At 34.1% G+C, this 22662-nt stretch overlaps 2 protein-coding genes across 11 annotated transcripts in view; one reads left to right on the top strand and one right to left on the bottom strand.

Annotated features, from left to right (window-relative positions):
- The first annotated feature begins 4046 nt into the window (after positions 1–4046).
- Positions 4047–22662, top strand: part of Atg1 (serine/threonine-protein kinase unc-51-like protein Atg1) — a 27354-nt gene continuing 8738 nt past the window's right edge. The window contains exon 1 of the mRNA XM_017610534.1: positions 4047–4239. Within this exon, the coding sequence (XP_017466023.1) occupies positions 4234–4239 (6 nt within the window). The 5' untranslated portion in view covers positions 4047–4233. The remainder of the gene's footprint in view (positions 4240–22662) is intronic.
- On the bottom strand, positions 11327–19699 carry LOC108358970 (slit homolog 1 protein). Of its 10 annotated transcripts, none has more exons than XM_017610536.1 (7): positions 18867–19697; positions 17459–18282; positions 13005–13482; positions 12678–12950; positions 11997–12387; positions 11692–11934; positions 11327–11630 (listed from the first exon to the last, which is right to left on the bottom strand). In XM_017610536.1, exons 2-7 carry the CDS (start codon positions 17509–17511, stop codon positions 11476–11478), a joined length of 1593 nt encoding a protein of 530 aa, XP_017466025.1. In that variant the 5' UTR covers positions 17512–18282; positions 18867–19697; the 3' UTR covers positions 11327–11475. The 10 variants fall into 10 exon arrangements, with proteins under 10 accessions (XP_017466025.1, XP_017466027.1, XP_017466028.1 ...); XM_017610538.1 differs by having other exon boundaries at positions 17459–18237; XM_017610539.1 differs by having other exon boundaries at positions 17459–18048.

Genomic DNA, 22662 nt, shown 5'->3' with positions numbered 1-22662 from the left:
AAACCGAGCGATGAGATTCATCCTCAACAAACCGTATGACACACCAACAAGATGTATGCTTGAAACCTTGAATTGGTTAAGCGTGAAGCAACAAGTTTTTTACCACGCTATGAAATTTGTGTACAATATTAAGAAGGGCAACCTGCCGGATTATCTTAGCGATAATCTCCGATATATAAATGAGACGCATACATATTTGTTGAGAGAGAATAACAGCTTCAGACTCCCGAAGTATAGAACAGAAGTGGACAAAAAAAATATTTTCTATAAAGGCTTAAAGTGCTTCAATGAATTACCAGAGGCTATAAAAAATTGTGATACTATCACTCTTTTCAAGGGGCTGCTATTTGACTATTTTAGAACGCAGCCTACAAGTAGTGATGTATCAACAATAGCGTGGATTGGAAACTAGGCCTTTCCAACCACCAAGATATCGAGACTAGGCGGATCGGAAACTTGGCCTTTCCGACTACCTAGACCCTTAGATAATAAACAATAAACGAGCGGATTGGAAACTAGGCCTTTCCAACCGTCAACAGTCACGAAAGCGCGACTGGGTGGATCGGAAACTCGGCCTTTCTGACCACCCAGGAGATATCAATAAATGGAGTAACCCAAAAAGAATAGCGCAGATTGGAAACTCGGCCTTTCCAACCGTCTACATAACTTCCAGGAAATTGCATGCGTTTATATTGACATAAAATAATTGCAGTGATAAAGAAATAATGTTATTTAAAAATTTCTGTAGAGCATTTTGTATTTTGTATTTAATATTTNGACAGACTGCAAAAAATAAATAAATAAATAAATAAATAAATAAATAGATTGTCTCTTACGCCGACGATTGCTCGATCATGGCGACTGGGAATGGAATTGATGACCTGTGTTCGAAAGTAAACGGGTATCTCTCCGAACTTACTCGCTTCTTCACTGCAAAGTGTCTAGCCCTTTCCCCTACGAAATCCTCTGCGACCCTGTTCACAATCTGGACGAAGGAGGTCAGGCTACCGCTGGGAATTCACGTCGATGACACACCAATTTCGACGTTGAATAATCCCAAAATAGTCGAAGTAACATTCGACAGCCTCCTCTCCTTCTCTGCGCACGCAAACGCTATTGCCAATAAAGTACAGAGCGGCAACAAGGTCCTCAAGTCGCTAGCCGGCAGTACTTGTGGCAAAGACAAAGAAACGTTGCTGACAACATACAAGGCAATAGGCCGGCCGTTTTTAAACTACGCAGCACCAGTGTGGTCGCCGGGGACTAGTAGGACGCAGTGGACGAAGCTACAGACTACAGAACACCGCACTCGGGACAGCGACAGGATGCCTCCTGATGTCGCCAGAGCATCACCTCCACAACGAGGCCCAAATGCTCCCCATAAAGGAGCACAATATAATGCTCTGCAAGCAGTTTCTGATCGGGAGCCACAGAAGTGGCCACCCGAACAGACAACTGCTTGCAGACGAGCCCTCGCCTAGGCACGTCAGGAGCCATCTATATGAACTGACGGAAGTCCAGAGGTTCGTCAAGCAGCCTCTGGACCCGTCAGCTTACCGACCGGCCCTGAACGGCATTCACAGGGAGTCAGTCTTGAGTTATGTAGACTCTAGACTTGTGAATGCCGTTCTAATCACACCACCACCGGACATAGACGAGCCGGAGCTTCGTCTGCCACGGGAGACACGAACGACAATACTACTGCAGCAGGTTAAACTCTTACCTAAGTAGATTGAATGAGGATGTGCCAAATGAGTGTCCGGCATGCTGAGAGACCCCACATGACTCGAAACATCTCTTCGCATGTCCGGAAAACCCGAGAACCCTAACGGCTTTGTCCTTGTGGACCGACCCGATAGAGGCTCCACGCTTCCTGGGGCTGCCGTTAGTGGAACTTGACGACAACGACTGAGATATCAACCGATCTGGGCGGGGTTGTTGTAGCCGCTACAACAACAACAACAAGAATAACAATTTTTTGCAAAAGTATATTTTGCGATGCAGAGCAGAATTTAAAATTCTTGTGACGTATGATTTCTATAGGATGCGCCACGCCCCTTTTACAACAGTATATGTATTTTACATATAGTTTATGTGTATGTCAACACACAAAATTTCAAAGTCATATGTCTTACGGTTCCGAAGTTATTGCTGATTGAAAATTTCTCGACTATGGGATGTGACTCGCCCCTTGTACAAACTCATTTATATATATGGATACTTTACTTTAAACATCTAGCATAGATCTGTATTCGCACCAAATTTAAAAGTCGAGTCACCTACGGTTCCGAAGTTATTGCTGATTAAAAGTTTTACGCCACACCTCCTTGTACAAACTCATTCATTACTGTAAGCGCCTACCATGGATATGTCTTCATACCAAATTTCAAATTCATGTGACTTACGGTTTCGAAGTTTTAGCTGATTAAAAATTTCACGCCTATGGGAGGTGCCACGCCTCCTTGTCAGATCCCATTATTTTATACTATAGGTTACGTCCGAGGTGTCTCTATATACCAGTTAAAGCCCCATGAAAATCCATTCAATAGTTCCGGAGATTAGTGAGTTCAAACAGACATACACACAATCCACAGTTTTATTATAGTACAGATCAGGGAAGCCAACTCGTGGGGAATTCCCCGATTCCGGGGATTTTCAGTTTGCGTGGGGAATGGACCGTTTTTTGTGGGGATTCTCAGCTCGTTCCATTCTATTATAACAAAATTTCAAATGACCAAAAATTACCGTTGATTTTTTAAAATTTCGTTTGTCGCATTTGCTTTCAAATAACGAATATACATAAATTATTTGCATATGGATGAAAACCGCAAAAGCATCGACAAAAAATTCTTAAACGAAAATTTTTAGACACCTGAAACTTGATCTTTATTATAATAGAATTGAGTGTACTACAAAATGACATACTCAAAGTCTTTCTAGAAAATCGACTTAAAAAGCTCGACATTTTTACGAAAGGTTGTTGGAATTTTTTTCAAATATTACACGAAGTTTCAAACTTGGATTTATATGGTATTTGTTAAAGAATGAACTATATTTTTATTAAAAAAATAACTCAAATTAAATAACGAAATAAAAATAATTGATGCGACCAAATTTTTATTCGATTTTTTTTTGGTCTATGAATACATAGATAAATTACATTTAAAAATAAAATAATCAGAAACACCAGCAACATATCAAAATACATTCAATTTTTGTGTATTTTTTTTTTGTAAATAAGGAGATATCTATAGGTGGGGAATTTTACGAAATTTCGGGCAAAATCGGTGAATTTCATTGTCGTAATCGGTGAATTCCCAAAAATAAGTGGCTACCCTGGTACAGATAGAAGATAGATAGATGTATCACATTTGAGACTATTTTAACAAGGTAAGTGCAAACAAATTTTTTTTTGGGTTACGCCACTTCTGTCTCATAGCATGGCTGAGTGGAAGATCGACCTATCTCGGCAGCCAGTTCAAAAACGCCCTATTTCAAAGAACTTTTCAAGAACGCCCTACTTCAGAATTTGATTGAAAAACGCGTTCTTCGACTAAATTCCGAGATAGGGCGTTTTTCAATCGAATTCTGAAGTAGGGCGTTCTTGAAAAGTTTTCTGAGATAGATCGTTGTTCAAAAATTTTCTGCGATAGGGCGTTTTCGAACTGGCTGCCGAGATAGGTCGATCTTCCACTCAGCCATCGATATACAATAATATACATACATATATTAAAAGTACTGATCTATACGCGCAAGTTTCATATTTGAGCAATTTGGGCAACTTTGTGTAGTGGGTTTCATGAGGACAATTTTATATTTTGTGTAATTTTTGGAAGTTAATTATTTGAAAAATTTTAAAATTAAAAAGTTGAAATTAATAGCTGCTTGAGGGTTTGCCCAGCACACTGTGCAAATTTGCGCAACAAAATTGCCTCGAAAAGTTGTCCTCCTTGTGCAAAAGGCTTTCCATAGAAACTTAGACGTTTCATTTACAATTGTTTTTGTTTAAGGGTTTAAAATTGCACAATTTACCCATTTTGCTAATTTTTTGGTTTGATTTTGCAGAAACATTTCCCCGTTGCTATAAAATGCATCACAAAAAAGGGTTTGATAAAAACGCAGAATTTGCTTGGAAAGGAAATAAAAATTCTTAAAGAACTGACAGAGCTACATCATGAGAATGTCGTTGCCTTGTTGGACTGCAAAGAATCGCAAGACTGTGTCAACTTGGTTATGGAGGTAAGTTTTGTAACAATTTTAAGTATTAATCTTTGTGAAAATTATTTATGGTCTAGTGGAACTATTAAGGGCCGTTTAGATCGGCTATTCATTCATTCAAACGGTTGTACCAGCGAGAATAGCCAAGTCCCTCCCGGTTGCCTCGTCACTTCTTTTTTGTTTATTTCTAAAGTCTATGAACCAAATCATCTTGCAGACTACACACATTAGAAAATATTACAAATATAACATAAATATTATTTAAACCGATTTCGAAAACTATTCCATGACAAAAACATAAACTATGCATGTATACGTACTTCGGCAGAGAGAGAACTACGTCTAGCGAACAGGAGATCATATTGATTTCTTGCAAAGTTGTATGTAAAGCGGCCTTTTTACTCTAAAGAGTTTTTACTTATAGCAACTCGTTAGTTCTGTAAAGGTCTATCCAGACACATCACTGCCGCATCAGTTCCGTATCAGTGTCAGTGAAAAATACAAATGTTCTATGGATACCACTATCCAATTCCTATGTAGAATCGCTCGGTGATTCCGAAAAATATCGATTTTCAAGAATTCCATACCATTTCCACGAAATGTTGTTTTTCCCCATACAAAATACATGGACAACTTTGAGCGCTTTGAGCGACCTCTAAAAAATTTTTAATTTCAAAATAAAAGTAGGGGTATACTTTTTTCGATATAGAACAATCCTAGGGGGTGAGAGCATTAAAATTCCGACTTTCGATTATTTACGATTAAGTGGAACCACTCTTTTTTAAGCTGAATAACGGTAAACTGCAAATATGTATTTCGAAAACGTATCCATACAAAAAAAGTAAATCCGATTTTCCGAATCAGCGAGCGATTTTACATACTAATTGGATAGTGCCGTGTGGAGAACAAAACCAAAATTAAAATTTGTGATCCAGTGATATCGTTGCCCCAGTCTCAATTAGAGTTGTTCAGATACGTCAGTTCCGTTTTTTCCTCTCTTTTCTTGGGATGTACATATGTATGTAACTATGTAATATTGATGCGCCTAAAAGATGCAGTGATTATTTTTTTTAATTCTCATCTCTAGTGTATGATTTAACTTTATGCAAATTTCAAACCGTTCAACCGCTACGGTTTAATTTTTTAAGAAATAGGTTTGGTGTGAACGGCATTTTAGGCGAGCAGTGAAATAGTAGCGCAGAACAAATAAAGTCACAAAAGTTAACTTGCATGGGAAAATATTAGAGTTTTTAGAATAAAAAGTTCAATGACTGAGTTTATAGTCTATTTAGCCGGAATAGACAAAAACGCATTTTTGTAATTTTTAATGGGACGAGGTCTTAATTGCTTTCACGAAAAACGTGAAATTATTAAAACCCTTATTAAAAATCGGAAAACATACAAAGAAGTGGGAAAAAACATTGGGTGTTTAGCCACCACTATTCGAAATGCGTTAACGTATCAAAATAAACCTGGAAACTGGGTGGTAAGCAGAAATTATCAACGACTGCCATACGACAAATTATTAAATATTCGACGACCCGTCCTACTATGTCAGCTGTAGAAATTTTGGATAACTTAAAGTTACCATGTAGTGTTCATACAGTAAGGAGACGGCACCGAGAACAAAAGCTTTATGCTAGAAGTCCACATAAGGTCCCGCTTTTGAAAAAAGTCATATAGTACGCAGACTAGATTTTGCCAAAAAACACATGGATTGGACTATTCGGAAGTGGAGGAAAATTTTTTGAACGAATGAGTCAAAAATTGTTTTATACGGTGGTAAAGGCTCTCGGCAGTTCGTAAGATACAGCCAAATATGGAATATCAGCCAAGGTACACTGCGAATACTTTGAAGCATGGAGACCTTATAGACAAAAAAAGAGTACGTAAAAATAATGGAGAATGTTATGCTTCGCCGAAGAGGAAATGCCACTCAAATGGGTACTACAGCAGCTCAATCTCCTACCTCAATCCAATAGCAAACCTTTGGACCGACCTTAAGAAAGCGCGTATGGAATGCAAAACCAAAAACTAACCACGAACTATGGGCTGTGGTTCTCCTCGCATTGCAGTCAATACCACAGCAAAGATGTCAACGCCTCGTAGACTCGTAAATCGTTGTGCAGCAGTGATTAAAACAACGGTCATGCTATCAAATAATAAATAACTGTGCTAAATTTTAGTATTAGAAATTTAAAAAATTTTTAAGACTTTTTATTATATACTACTATTTTTCTGCTCGCAGTAATTTCCATAGAAGCACATGTGGCTCTGCGTGAATTAGTTTTTTTTAGTGTTTATGTAAATAAAACTCTTTTGGCCCTAAATTTAGTTATATTATGAAATTGTCCTTTAGTTTTTCCAAAAAATTAATGTAACTATTATTTGGTTTTCTAGTAATTACAAAAAATTGTAACCGTAAGCGCACATTGCTAATTTAGTGCTCGCAGCTGTACTTGATGACAGTACGGATAGAGTTTTTAGTTGTTGATGTTTTTATGCATTTCGTTAGCTCGTCAACGTTATTTTTTGGAAGTTTTGATTGATATAGAGGAAAGATCAATCGAGTTGGTTGGTTGGAATTATCCAGAATTATATAATTTTCTTACAAAAAATATATAAATATCGGTTTTAAAAATCATATTTGGAATAATCCAATTTCTCGTCTTGTGAACTCGGTTTCGCATTTTTATTCGATTTTCTTCCTCGTCTAGAGCTATGGCCATAATTAGCAAATCATCATTAGTAAAATAAGCCATTTTTCTTCATTGAAATCCACTTTACTGAAAACAACAGACGGCCTACTACGGATATGTGTGAATTGGTATCACTGATCGATACTGATTGCCACTAATACGGTGCTGTTCCGGGACTGATGTGTGTGGATAGGCCTTAATAAAGGGCCATCAAGTAAACATAAAAAAATATCATAAGCTCAATAAAAATTTTTGAATATAATTGTTATAAGGCCATAAAATATATAAAACAAATATCTTAAGAATGAGCACACCTAAAAGTTAAACATTCTAAAATTAGAATTATTAACAAAAACCAACAAAACCAAAAACCACATGATCAAGTTTAAATAGCACTGGAATAGCTGCGCTTGATTGTAGTTGGCTTAACAAATGAAATAGTGGAATAAAGCAACAAGAATTCACAATGCGAACTTAGCACAGTGCATAGGCAACTGGCTGAGTCAGTGGGATCGTCGGTTCGAATCCTACTGAAAGAATTCTGATGAGGAAATGTGGTGATTTCTGAAATAGCTATCCCTTCTACAATTTTTTCAAAATTATTGTTGCTTTTTTCTTAAAAACGGCCTCAAGCTCAATAAAAATTGTTGAATAAAAAATAAAACTTAAGAAAAAAATTTGACTATACGACAACATTACACAGATCCAAACTACAGAAAGCCACAAAAAGAAATTAACTGAATTTTACTTACCTGCGTAATAATGAAAATGGTGTAAGCAACTGATTTCTATACTAAACCCCACAGCCTTTCGACCAGCCCAGCTGGAGTGGCCCACTTCCTGGGTCTCCCGTTAGTTGAGCTTGACGACAACGATTGGGGGACAACAAGAAGTGAAACTACCTTTAAATTATTGTAGCATGCCCATATACTATGCAGGTATATATACCGTTATGCGAACAAAGCTCTAACAGCCTTGTGTACAAGTACGATCGGGTATAAAAATATCCCTACAGTGAAAAGTCAAACCAGTTAGAAAAAATACAAGTACATTAACTAGTATGTGCCTACCAGTCCGACCATTTCGAAGAATTTAAGCGTTCAGCGACATCTGTCTTTGAATTGCCAAAACCAACAAGTAATTTTTAGCAAGAAAAAAACCGACTTCAACTCTCATATAAAAAAAAAATCGGATCTTAACCAGATTAGTATGGGACCACTTTTGAGACACTACCTTTATCGAAATCGGTTGACGTGGTCCAAAGTTATGCGGTAACATACATAAAAAAAAATAAAAAATAAAAAAAAAAATATTCCGACGTACTGATAACCTCCTCCTTTTTTGAAAGTCGATTAAAAATAAAGCGCAATTAATTGCTTTTCTTACAAATGTCGTCTGTGGCGTCATGTGAAGACTACTGGCTTTGGTTTTGAGAATGCAGGTCCGAAGCCGCTTGGAGGTGGTTAAGATTTTCTAAAGTTAAATCAATATAAGTAAAAATAATTATTTCAATTTAAATATAATGATTCGGAAGTAATTTTAAATTAAAAAAAAAAATTAAATATAAATATCAAATTTGAAAACATAATTGCAATGCAGAAAAAACATACATATGGCAAGAAAGCTTGTGCCATGAAAAAAAAGATATTAAATTTTTTTCAATTTAATTTAGAAATTGCAACAAAACCCCTTAATAAAAAATTTAGTTACAGAGAAAAAATAAATAAAAAAGCTTAAATAAAAAAATGAATTACAGAAAAAAAAAAATAAAAAAAAAAATTAAATAAAATTAAAGAATTTTCCTTGCGCCAGTATTTGAACCTGAGACCTCAGGCATACCACGCGATTGCTTTGCTCTGTCGGTCATTGCGACTGTTGGAGCGCCCCGAGCAAATAGGCATACTTATGCTTTTCATGGAGGATGAATTGGCAGACTACCTCATCAACTTGTATGATACTACTAGTATTTCTCCTAGTAGATGCTGATGCATAGCCTGACAATTGACAACTTGAAGGACATCGCAATGTTAAAAATACCAGTCGCTGACATTGAAAAATGATAGAACGTGAACTAGTTGGGCTGATACGCAAACTGGTAGAATTTTAGTTCACAGCTAGTAGCTGGCCCTGCAGGGATTTGACACACAGATTCACTAACTAAAAAACACAAACTCGATGATTTACGGCCATTTATTTAATATAAATATTTTGTTCTTATGTAAATATATTTGTACACATACACCTACGTCAAAACTTAAAAAACGAGATTTTTAGGAGGCGCGTTTTTAAGTTTTCAATTTACTCCCAAAATGTAAAAAAATGTTTGCACAAAATTTGAAGAATGATATATAACAAATAAAGGTGGCCGCAAACAGATGCGACACGATATTGTATTTGATGCGATGACGATAGAAAGCCAGATAAAAGGTCTGAAATTTTAAGATAAACAATTGTCTACTTTTTGTTCATATGGCCAATATGGGGTAACAATTGACGAGTTGAAGTATAAATTCAATTTCCGAACTCTACAATGAACAAGTCACTCCTCATATCGTGCGATCAATTGTGCTTGCTGTGTGATACAATTTTTGAAAGCATCGTAGCGCACCGGTATACCGCATCTGTTTGATTGAGGTCACCTTAATTCTGCATAATTTGCCGGAAAATTTCGTTTTTTGAGTTGTAACAGTCTTTTAGTAAATGAGCATTTGAACAAATTCAAATAGTATGTATATGTAAATGTGTGAGTATACACATACATACATACCTACATATGTATGTATGTATGTATTTGTCCCGAATAGGAACAACGGCTTAAGTTAACTTACGGACCAATTTATTTATATGCACGCTACTATATTTTACTAGGAAGGTTTTAAATCTTACGGTACTAGTTATTAATTTTAATATTTGAAATTAGCATGGCTGCATGCATATCGCCAGAGCTGCGTAAATGCAATTACATTACAATAACATCAATATACCTCAGTAATTGTAATTAGGAATCAATTTCTTTAGTACACAGCAAAGGAATTGATTAATTTTTTTTTTTTTTTTTTTTTTTTTTTAAACGTTCCCACGACAGTCGGGTCTACGTAACCGGAACGACCCAGATTTATATCTGGCCAAGGACTGTCACTCCAGCAACACTCCCCAAAAAGTCTTTGGGGAATTTGTATGCTGCTACAACAACAACAACAACAACATTAATTTTTAAATTCCTTATAAGTAATTTCTAATGTATTTTTTTTTCGCGCGTTCGCGGTAGGCTCCAGAAAATTTAACAGTTACCCATAAACTGAACAGCTACAAGTTAAGTTCTCCGGCTATCCTAAAGTCCAATTAGTGATACCATTTAGGTAAAAGTTGTTTATTCAAGGAAGTTGCAATTCAACAGCAATAAATAATTTAATTAATATTTTCGATGATTTTTTAAATTACTTTGAAGAATGGAACTGGAAGCAAAAATATTGTGTTTTTTAATTCCGATCAACTGAATTGAAAAAAAAAAATATTACTTTATCAAATCCTTTCAAAGGAATTGAAAAAAATCACATTACTAGCACATAATTACATACTTCCGATTACAATATCCAATTCCTTGTAATGAAATTTAAAAACAAACAAAAAATACTTTTGAAATTACTTCTAAGGAATGGAAAAAGGAATCAATTGAATTGAATAAATTGATTAGTGATTACAATTCCTTGTAATTTGCATTTAAGAGTAATTTAGTTCCTAAACGAATATTAACGAGCCAGCTCTGCATATCGCACACGCTCTTCAAAGGTGGCTCAATTCTAATTTGTAGTTTTGGAACTTTGCGCTAAAAATTTTTACAACAAAAGTTGGAGTAATTAGTTGAACAATTCTAAGGTAAAGACTCAATTGCCCATGTGCTATGAAATATTTTTTTCACGTATTCTGGTAAACCGGACATTTTGAGTTGTACCACCTATGAAATGGGTGTGCGATATACACGTGAAAACCCCACTTCTCTAACCATAGTTTTTGAAAGGGTTAATAAAATCGTATTGCATTTTTCAATCATATCAGAACAATTTCAAATATAAAAAGCGTTTTTTTTCTAAATTTTGATATTATACTTTGGCGGTTATTTCCTGTAAATGCAGTTATTTTTTGTAAAAAAATACAAAAAAAACTACTACGAACTATTGCTACTAGGTATCGAACAGAAAATATGTTACACACATGTATACTAAGTATATTGTGCATAGCCGGCATAATGATTTGTAGAAAATGTTGAATCGAAATTTCTTTTTCTTTTCTTTTCTTTTTCGTAACACTGAAGTACGCTGTGCTACTGTCAGGATATTTCCCCACCCAATTTGTACATAATTTCAAATTATACTAATTTATGAATGTATGTGTATGTATGTGTATAAATATTTCTAGATTTTGCTTATACTGAAAATATTAAATAAACTATATACATATTAAGCAGGCTTCCAGTACTTAGCTAAAATCATCTGACAAAGTATATTTTCACACACCTGGCAACAACATTCTTCCTATTTCAATATGAAATTACATCTAGTTATGCTAGTTTATTTAAAGGTATTTCTTCGGCAGGATGCACTTGATCCTTTGGTTCAGGTTTTCGTGTACGACAACATTTTGTCTTAATGCCGCCCACATCTTTGCGACAAATTATGCCAATAATGATTCCAACAATCGCTATTATAATAATACCTTTAAGAAAGCAATTAAAAACGATTGAAATCATCTAGACATCAGTGATTATGCTACTTACATATAAGCAAGAGGTTGACCATTTCCTGAGAAATATGTACTTGATGGTTGTTCTCAGTCTCAACAATCGATTTGACAGTAATATTCTCAACTACTTTATTTGCTGCATCTCCAGGGCCGCCCAAAATGCTGGCAGTTAGTATTTTGGGCGTCGTTAGAGAGTTATTAGCACTTTCTTCAAGTACCGAAAATGTCGCAGTAGTCGTCACGCCCAAAGTGTTGTTTACTTCAGGCATCCTAGTATCTAATAATAATAAATTATTAAAAAAAAGCGCTACCTGCTTTGCACAGCACATATGTACATACCTCCTTCTTGAATCTCCTTCTGTTTCACGATTGATGCCGTATTTGTTGGTTTGGACGTAGCCGCCTTTGCCGTTTTGTTCTGTACGCCACTTGCTTTGTTTATTGCTTCTCCCTTTTTCGGCGTTGCTTCAGTAGTTGTATCTTCTGGCACTTTTGTTGGTACTATGGCTATCTCCGTCGACAGGTAGGGTGGATCTGTCACCAGAGTAATACTATCATTATATGATGTCCCCAGTACTAGTTCAAAGCAGCTAATTTCAAAGTTTCTAAAGCTTATGTTGTCAATAGTTTTTAGTAAATTACACAGTTCGGTGACTTCTGCCGATTCCAATTCAGGCAGTCGCAATTTAATAAGGTTCTGCAGCGACGTAAAAGCTTTTACATTGATTTTCTGTCAGAATGACGATGGAATGAAAAAACGTCAATAAACATATGCGGTGAGCTTTGGAGAAACGAAAGCTTTTATCATAATAGTGTTGTTATTAAGTTATATGTGTACATAAAATCATATTCTCGTATTCAAGGTACATCAGTTTACCTGTGTATTGAACCGTTAAACTCAAAAACTATACTGGGTTTTATTTTTAAAAATAAAGGGGCAAAGAGAGTAAATGTGTAGTTCTTCTTGTACATATATGCGCGCATACTTATCAGTACTATAAACACGCACACAATACGCACCTTTCCGAAATCATTGAGATCCAGTTTCAGAGATTGTAAGCCGTCTAAACCCTTGAACGTGTCATCATATATTTGGCTCCAACTGCAATTACGACATGCAAACTTTCGTAGAGTCGTCTGAGTAAGAAAGGGACCATCACTTCTCAATACTATAGTGTTGTTACTTATATCCAGTTCACTTAGATCGGTGCCTAAAAACGCGTCGGGCTCAATGTGTGTCAGTTGATTGTCAGTTAGCCGAAGTCGTTGTAAATATTTCAATCCTACAAAGACCTAAAATATTTTCCATTTTTACTGTAGACAGACTCAGTACTGCATAAAGTATACCTCTTTATTGATCGTTTTCAATTTATTACCGCTCAAATTGATTTCACGAATTTTAGTAATATTTGAAAAATCCTCCGCATGCAGTTCCGCGATATAGTTCTCACTTAAATCGAGGAGAAGAGATGTGACCGGCAAATCCTTTGGGACTTGTGTCAGTCCAGCGCCATTGCACAATATATGTTTGTATTCTTCTAAACAAAGGCAGGCTTTGGGACAGCTTGGCTCCAGCACATGATTACTGCGTGGATAACTGTATGATGATATACTAAAGAATGTTTTTGATTTACTTGTTGTTGGTATTGTGTTAGCCACAGTAGACGTTGACATCGAATGGTAATCTGGGTTAATGATGTCTAATGTAATTTTCTCTGCACTTCGAACTGTTTCGCTCTCAACATAATAATCATAGTCATCTGGATAGTCATCGTATGATGAGTTGTGATTTAGTATCGGAGGTGCAGCTTGCGTATGTTGAACACTAAATAGTTGGAAAACAGTATCAATACTTAAATTGGATGTTTATTGTTTGAGTTTTGAAGAAGAAGAAGAACGCCAAACACAAACAAGCCAAAAGATGACGTTCATTGTTGTTGTTGTAGAGGCCGAACGAGTCGGCTCTTCCATCAACAACAACACGTTCATTCATTCATTTGTGTGTATGTATGTATGTATGTATAAAGTATATTGCATGTATTAGGCTTAGAACTAGACTTCCGTAATTTTTATCCTATGTAACATCTTGGACTATAGATTCTGATTCAATAATCTACAGAAATTTTTTAGAAATTTTCATCGAAGGTTAGAAGAAAATGTTCAAAAAATTTAATTCTGTAACTGTGATGGAAATACTTATGTACATAGATATACATACAAATAAAATTTAGCCAAATTTGTATAATGCATTTACAAAAACAACTTGCTGTTAATCTATTAGAAGTAGTTAAAATTGAAAATCTCGTGGAGTCTATTTAGCTATGCGTACCTTTTTGATGAAACATTATACCATTTCAAAAAGGCACTTTCCTCATTTGTTTTATAGGATTTAACTCATTTTTGCAAGATATACTTACATACATACATACATATGTATGTCCATACAAACAAAAGCCATCTATCGGTTTTTGAAGTGTGGTATGAATTAATTAAGAGCATTGAACATTTAAATACATATTTGCCTAAACATTTATCTGCTTTTGTATAGCACATAATAGTTAGGTTGTAAAGGTGTGACTTCATTTTACATCGATTTCCTCCCTTAAAGGAAAGGTTTGCTGTCCGAGCAGAAAATCGCAGATACATACATAACGGGTGATTTTTTTGAGGTTAGGATTTTCATGCATTAGTATTTGACAGATCACGTGGGATTTCAGACATGGTGTCAAAGAGAAAGATGCTCAGTATGCTTTGACATTTCATCATGAATAGACTTACTAACGAGCAACGCTTGCAAATCATTGAATTTTATTACCAAAATCAGTGTTCGGTTCGCTTTACGTCCGATTTATGGTCTACATAATCGACCAAGTGAGCAAACAATTAATGCGATTGTGACCAAGTTTCGCACTCAGTTTACTTTATTGGACATTAAACCAACCACACGAATGCGTACAGTGCGTACAGAAGAGAATATTGCGTCTGTTTCTGAGAGTGTTGCTGAAGACCGTGAAATGTCGATTCGTCGCCGTTCGCAGCAATTGGGTTTGCGAAACACATTTCGAACCGAACACTGATTTTGGTAATAAAATTCAATGATTTGCAAGCGTTGCTCGTTAGTAAGTCTATTCATGATGAAATGTCAAAGCATACTGAGCATCTTTCTCTTTGAAATACTAATGCATGAAAATCCTAACCTCAAAAAAATCACCCGTTACATATTTTGAAAGAATAGAAAACTTAAATAGGTTGGTTTATGTTGCGTGCGAAAAGGTATAAAGCCTCTTATTTATTGTTTTCGTCTTTAAGAGGGTTTGTCTAAAGTGATATCAAAAACGGATATACATACATATGTATGGATGTATTGCCATTTGGAAAGATAAAATATCATTTTCTTTAAGCCATTTATCAAATAAAAAAATAAACTTATTGATATTAGGTGGTGCAACCTTGTAAATTTTCAAGCTTGTGATTTATTTTATATACAAAAAAAAAATCGGTACCGTGTTTCCATTTTATTTTATTTTAAGACTTGCACCAAAATATTTCGGAAAAATATTAGGATTTACGTGAGCTGGGCCGAAGTTGCTTTAAGATGTGTTGACGTATGAAAAAAGTTAGAACGTGAATGAGTTTGAGAGTGAGAAGATACCTTTCCACTGATACCTCATTGGCAGTGTTGCCGCGAATCATTCTTAGTGGTAGCCAAATTCCTTTAAAAAAGGGGCTAAAGAAGAGCTAAGAAAAGTCGTTGGGGCTAAAAATGTTAGCTAAAATTTTTTACTTACATATACATACATAAGTATACACGCAAAAATTTTCAATAAGTAATGGTTGGTATAGAAAAACAATTAACTCTGGAAAAAAGTTAATATTTTATCGAACCAAAGACCTTTTTGTATAAAAGGGGAAATATACGACACCAGCTTGCTGGCTCCATCAAGTGAGCATCAAAATCTCATTATTACGATTCCGTTGTACAAATTTTTTTAAATATTTGTATGCAGATTTTTTAAGCTTAAACTGCGTTGTCATCTGAGAGGATTTTTTTTTTTCCAAAAATTCTTTAAGAAATTTATGCATTTGTATTCATAAATAACTCCACTTTCGGAGGTATTTTCAATTCGGTCCAGCTCAGGCAAATCTTACAATTTTTCCTAAATATTTTGGTGGACGTCTTCAAATATAATAAATTTTGTAACCATGGAGGAAAACCCGCAACTTATTTTGGTGATGCAGTTTAATGTACAGATATATATGTACATATGTACATACTTATGCAGATGTGTAAGATCACACCTTATCTTAATATAGAAAGGCCTTAACCCATTTTCTCTTTAAATTCAGCCCTGTACAAAGGTGGGTAGAAAGGCCTAATAGCATTTTGAAACATAAGCTACATCAATAAATTTGTTTCAGTGTTTATTAAAACCCACGATTTTGAAAAAATTCCCAACATAAGAACTTTAGTTTTTATAAAGTTTTGTGACTTTCTATGTCTCATATGTATGTATGTACAAAAACACCCCATTTGATCTAATTTTTCCTTGCTCACACCTTTTTTTTCGCCTGCACTTCACGTGCTTCCTTTATACGATTTTATAAACGCAGGTACTCACGTCATCAACTGGGTTCTCTTCAGGATATTATTATCTCTTACGACTGAAACGAAAACGAACGCTATTGTGTGGCACTACCAAGTTATGTATATATATACATATATACGTACAGATTTATATGTTTGTATGTACATATGCATACTCACGGCAGCCTTTTACTATGGATATATGTATGTATGTAAATACGTTATTATCATTATGTCGCTCTTGTTTGTTCATTTAGAGGGTATCTAAAATTGCCAACCCTCATTTGTTTCAATTCGCCGCCTCTTTTACATCGTCACTGAAATGCAAAAAGTTGTAACTAATAAAAACTCTAAATTTAATTTTTGATTGATATGATGCATTTTGTAGAATTACAACTCATCACATCATTTTATATGTACAAAAAAAAAAGTAAAAAAAAGTTATTAGTCACGACGTTTCCATTTCAGTGTCGATTCTACATTCTTATTTTCTTATTGTTTTGCTTTCAATTGATTAGTGTATAAATTTGAAGTATTTTAAATTGTTCTTCAAAAAGGTAGCAGCTATAAATTTTGTCGTCTTTTGCAACCAATTCAAAGGTTTACCGCTTTGTTGATAAGTCCTCCAAAAATCATAAACAGCTAATTTCAACAATTACCTAACTGTGTACATACTTATTTATGATTAATTGAACCCCAATGCACAGAAAAAATATTATACATATGTATGTATATACATATGCTATACGCTATTCGTCTAAAGTCCATTTCATTTTATTCGTATGACAACAGCATTTAAAATTTTTCTGTTAATTTCCTGTAATGAGTTGGATAAATGCATACCAAGTGATTACTTTTATATACAATTTTAAAACCCGTGTGATATATACTACGTACTTGCATTTTTGCCACACATACATATAATTTCATAGCTATTCGGCGGTACTGAATCGCATTTTATATGAACTTCGCACTTTGAAACCTTTACGCTTTTTTAAAAGCGATAATACTATTATCGATTATTATGATATAGTATAGAGCGAGTTGTCAATTGGATTGATTGAAGATAGCTGACAAAGTAATATAGCAGCAATAAAATGTAAAATAAAGAATTGTGCTGCAAATTTTATTGGCGCATATGGTTATAGTAGATTTTTTAAATGTTCAATGCTCATCAATAAAAATATTAAAATATTAATAAAAACAGTTATTTTACCTCAAACTGAGTATGAATATTAAGAGCAATCCGAACTTAAAATAAATGAGCATTTTGTTGGGAAAGTAACAAAATGTATTTGCAATTTACGAATGAGTACTTTCGAACACTTAAAAGATGTAAATTTGGGTTCATGTAGCACACATTGATTTTATTTTAATTTATTTTTGTTAATAAATAATTAATTCCATTGAATACTTTCGTGTTAATTATTCTGTTCTGTTCTATTTAATCACTTTGCGTACGTATTTAATGTTTTCCGTACGTATGTATGTACATATATACGAGTAGTATATTATTAGTCTTTTTATTTTCAGTTATAAATTTTTAATAATGCACCGATACGTTTCGACGACTATTACAAATTTAGATCCATGTACTGTTTATTGTGTTATTTATGTTTTCAAAGTCATAAAACATTTAATATGCTGTTGTTTCCGTTGTCGCTTGATTACCACACTCGCAATGGGCTGAAAAGGTCGACATGCCGAATTTAACGAATGACCATTCTGTTCCAACCCGCGCTAGCAAATGGCGACTCTCATTAGCTTTAATTTACCACCGGAATGTGATCTCTCCTGATGCCAACCCTATACTCTCATCACAATATTTAATTTAGTCGTAATTGACGATTTCTCACTCTCAATCGTTTGGTTTTAAGAGTGAGAGAAAACGTTTGAAATCATAATTGCTTTTGTTATGATTTTTTGAGAATTTTTCATTTGTGAATGCATTTTTGTTGCGCGATTGCATTAACTTCCTCTGCACTTTAGCCGGTTCTAAATTTATTTTTCGATATTTTACAACGTCAGCTATTTACAAACCTAAGCACAAGGTTCACAGATGTATATTTATATATGTATGTATGTATATGTATGCATACACATATGGATATTTATGTATAATCATGAACCACTGGTTTTAATAAAAGCATTGTTATCGTCACCTGAAATGCAAAAAAAAAGACGTAACAAACATCATCGCTGAAATGCAAAAAGTCATAACTAATAAAAAAAATTCTAAATTCACTTTTTAATTTACATACATATATGATAGATTTCATCGAATTACAACTCCCCACATCATTTTATGTAAAAAAATTAAAATATTAGTCACGACTTTTTCCATTCCATTTGCGATGCTGTTACGTCTTTTTGCATTTCAGGTGACGATGTGCTGTGTTCTGCGAATATTACATATGCACGTATTAAAGTATGTATGTATGCAGATGCGTGTGTCAAAAACCGGCAAGTGCAATTTGTACACATACATACATACATATGCAGGTGGTGACATAAGAAAACGTCAACAATTTTTTCAACGCAGCAAGTAGCTATAATGCATATTTTTACAAAGAAAACAGTGTTGGCAATTTTTAAATTATTATCACCACATTTGATTCACACACAATAACACGGTATCAATCCGTACACTGTTTGTATAGGCTGCCTCTATTATCGCCATTACGCTGTCGATCACAAAAAGTTAACCTTTGAACGATTCAAATGATTCGATTAAAGCTTTGTTTTTGCCTCTTTAGTTTTTTCATATATGTACATATGTATATGCAGTCGTTTAACACAGTACTATGTTTTTGTGTACATATATTTATTAAACATTTCCCGGTGCTTTCCACTCAGTAGCTCTTATTCATGTCATGTTGTTTTAACTAACTTTTTTTTTTAATTTTTGCACTAAATTATCAACAAATAGCCCATGCGTTTATTCATGTCAAGGCAGATTTGTTTCAGTCAGTTTTGAAGTTACAAAACTTTACTTGGTTTTACTACATTACTGCGACGCTGGGATTGCTTAGCAGACTCATCAACTAAGTGATTGCTTGGGCGATTGTGGAACGGGTAAATATCATGTCTATGCGGACAAACTCTGCCACACTAAACTGTTAAATTCGAGCGCTGAGCTATAACTGATTTTGTTGCTGAAGCTTTTGAAGCACAGCAAATGATGCAGAAATTTTTGGCTGGGAAATCACAAAGAGAGAGAGAGAGAGAGAGAGATTGAGAGAGCCATGGCTTAGTTGGAGGAAACCAGTGTTTCAGTTTGGTCAAATTTTGTTTATTGAAAAAAAAAAAAAAACTTAAGACTTTTCTACATATAATTGGGGTGTCGTAAGTGTCGTATTGTTATATGTCGTAAACTTTAAACGCCTTAAAAATATATTAAAGGGGCTGGCAAAGTACCATAAAATTCATATTATGAATTTTTGCAGTGTTAAAAAATAGTTGGCTGTCGTTTAAAGTTCTCTAAAACTTTTATTGGAGCTTTCAAAATTTACGACACTTTCGACACCGTTGTGAATCCCCCAAATGTGTATATGTATTAAGTATGACTTGCATTAGTTTTGTATGCAAAAACAAATTAAAAACGAAAAATAGTTTTAAGAACTTTCACTATCACTTGGTATGCCATTATATATATATGCATTATATTAAAGGAGTTGTAAATATACAGTGGTCCACAAAATAATAGGAGTGCGATATTTTGGTCAGTTTTTGCTATTTGTCTTTTGTTTATTTAATGTTTCGTATTTTTTTGTAAAAGCCTAGCTGGTAATACAACAAACACCATATAAATTTACATTTTCAAGTTTGTACAAAAATTATTAAAATTCTGTAAATTTTCACCAAAATATCAAACTTTTTAATCAGAATCTTCAGAGAAAATTCTGGTATGCAGTTTTATAGCCCATTCAATTCTAGTCTGAAGAAGTGCAAGTTTCAAGCTGCTAAAAAAATCCGTTGATTTTTGGCAATTTTTTTTGCTGTCGAACATACTTTGTATGGAAAAAACGTGAAACACCTTCAACCGAAAAAATTCTCAAAAATCAACGGAATTTTTTAGCAGCTTGAAACTTGCACTTCTTCAGACTAGAATTGAATGGGCTACAAAACTGCATACCAACCTTTTTTCTAAAGATTCTGGTTAAATAGTTGCAATTTTGGTGAAAATTTGCAGAATTTTTATAATTTTTGTACAAACTTGAAAATGTAAATTTATATGGTGTTTGTTGTATTACCAGCTAGGCTTTTACAAAAAAATACGAAACATTAAATAAACTAAAGACAAATAGCCAAAACCGGTTAAAATATCCCACTCCTATTATTTTGTGGACAACTGTATGTACATATTTATATGCATGTAAATAGGTATGTATGTACGTATGTAAATTTGTATATTAATTTAACCTTCACTCTATGAAATGTTTTTACACCCTGAATCCGTATATGTTCTAAATATGAAACAAATCGGACTATAAATACGAATTTTTCAAATATCTCGACACCTGCGCCACGCAGTGTGCTTTATGAAAACTCCACGCAAATTAATCGTAGCGCTATCGACAGCAGCAATACTTTGATATGAAACAAAATGGTTTTGAAAGCTAATGTTATTCCATTTCACGGAAAAATACTGGCATTGACCCAAAATTACTCCTTAACGCTATAAAAATTGGTAAAAAATAGTGTTCTTCAAAAAAAGACCATGCACAATCCACCAGATTTGTTCCATAAAGAAATTTTTTGTATGTTACAAAGTGTAGTGAGCTGCTAGAAAAAAAAAACAAAAAAATCAGTGAAAGGCTTTCCCTAAATTTTACAAGCTTTTATTTAACTTCACTTTTATTGTATGTACATATGTAGTATGTCCTGCAATCAATATTTCACCAACATCCCGATGAGCTAGAGACTTGAGACTTAACACATATGTAGCTCAGAACCCGATGACTATGCAATCTATGCAATCTGAAATAATCCGCTAGGTGGCGCAGGAGTCGAGATATTTGGGAACCCGTATTTATGGACCCATTTCGTTCATACATAGAAAGTTTTTTTTTTCAATATAGATTCACTATTAACTTATTTTAAGCAATTTTCTGCCGTGAAAAATTTTCCAGTATTGATATAAAATTAATAAAAATTTGCTAGTTCCATTTTCAATAAAATAAATAGTTAGATTGTCTAGATTCTGGTATACAAATTAACTAGGTGAAAACCTAGATTATACAATTGCAAATCCCGGTTTACTCGGTATTCGAAAAATCAAAACTAAAAAAAAAAACGCTCAAAAATATTCAAAAAACCGGTTGATGAAACTGGTTTGGAAAAACCGAATCAATCATCCTTATGTCGTTTTAGCTTTTAGCTCTATAAATCACTTCCACATAGATACAAACTATGTATGTATCTATTCATGTACATACATACATACATTGGAGCTATTCTCGAAGTCTTGCAAAGTCCTTGCACAGTTTGCAAAGCTGTCCCATGGCAAAACCGATTTTTACTATGCAATCTGTGCACCGTTAAAGGGCTTCTCAAGGCTACGGAAATTTCCCCATTGGGTATCTTCTTTTCTTTCTATAATCATTTACTTGGTCCATGAGATGCAAAGAACATCCAACATAAAGATGTTGCTGGTTCGTTCCTCCACCTCTACGCGGCTAGTTTATTTCACCACACCAAAAACGAATGTAATCGTACTGGAACGGAAAGAGATGTGCATCTTCATTATATTCTATATTCTTTGACGATTCGTAATGTCAGAAATTTTATAATCCATACAAACATACAAACGGTCAAGATTTTTGTCTTTAACGTTACAGTCGCACGTATATTTCTGTTAGACTATATGAAAGCTGTGTAAAAATCGAAAGTCTTTCATTTATCCTGATTATAAACCTCAAAAGCTACATTTTGTATACAGACTTGTTTCCTATCTTTTGTTATTTTAAAGATAAATGTGGTTTTAAGTGGCTTTTAACGTTATATTTTTTGGAAATCAGTTATATACATATAACGTCACACGTACGGAAAACTTGACGGATCCCGCAACGTTAAAAATTAAACTAAAGTATTTTAATAAAGATCTAGATACAAAGAAACTATAAAAATATTAACTTTTGGATAAACACGTTTATGAGAAATCTACTATAAACCGAAATATACGGTCTGTAACGTTACTTACTGTACTTGACTACATAGTACTTACATATGTATGTATATTCTCCATTTTGATCGCATGCGAGGCACAAGAGAAATGAACGCGCATGCAGTTAAAAATATGTTTATAAGAAATGGTAATTCTTAGGAAGAAGTAATATAAAAAATTTTTACATTGTTTTCAAAATTTTCTTATAGATGCATTCTTTCTGCATTATATGTAAATAAAATTTAAAAAAAAAA

This window comes from Rhagoletis zephyria, unplaced genomic scaffold (assembly GCF_001687245.7).
Source record: "Rhagoletis zephyria isolate East Lansing unplaced genomic scaffold, Rhagoletis_zephyria_1.1 Rzeph_scaffold_00318, whole genome shotgun sequence".
Classification (NCBI taxonomy): Eukaryota; Metazoa; Arthropoda; class Insecta; order Diptera; family Tephritidae; genus Rhagoletis; species Rhagoletis zephyria.
Note: the sequence above shows the minus strand (reverse complement) of the source record. Positions and strands in the feature narration are given on the sequence as shown.

Coding starts and splice junctions, on each gene's coding strand:
- LOC108358970 (XM_017610535.1), bottom strand. CDS start 18,922: ATGGCGATAATAGAGGCAGCCTATACAAACAGTGTACGGATTGATACC. Junction 13,483..18,848: donor TTGTGTGTGAATCAAATGTG/GTGATAATAATT, acceptor CCAACTATTTAG/TGTTCAACATACGCAAGCTG. Junction 12,388..12,677: donor ATCTCAATGATTTCGGAAAG/GTGCGTATTGTG, acceptor TCATTCTGACAG/AAAATCAATGTAAAAGCTTT.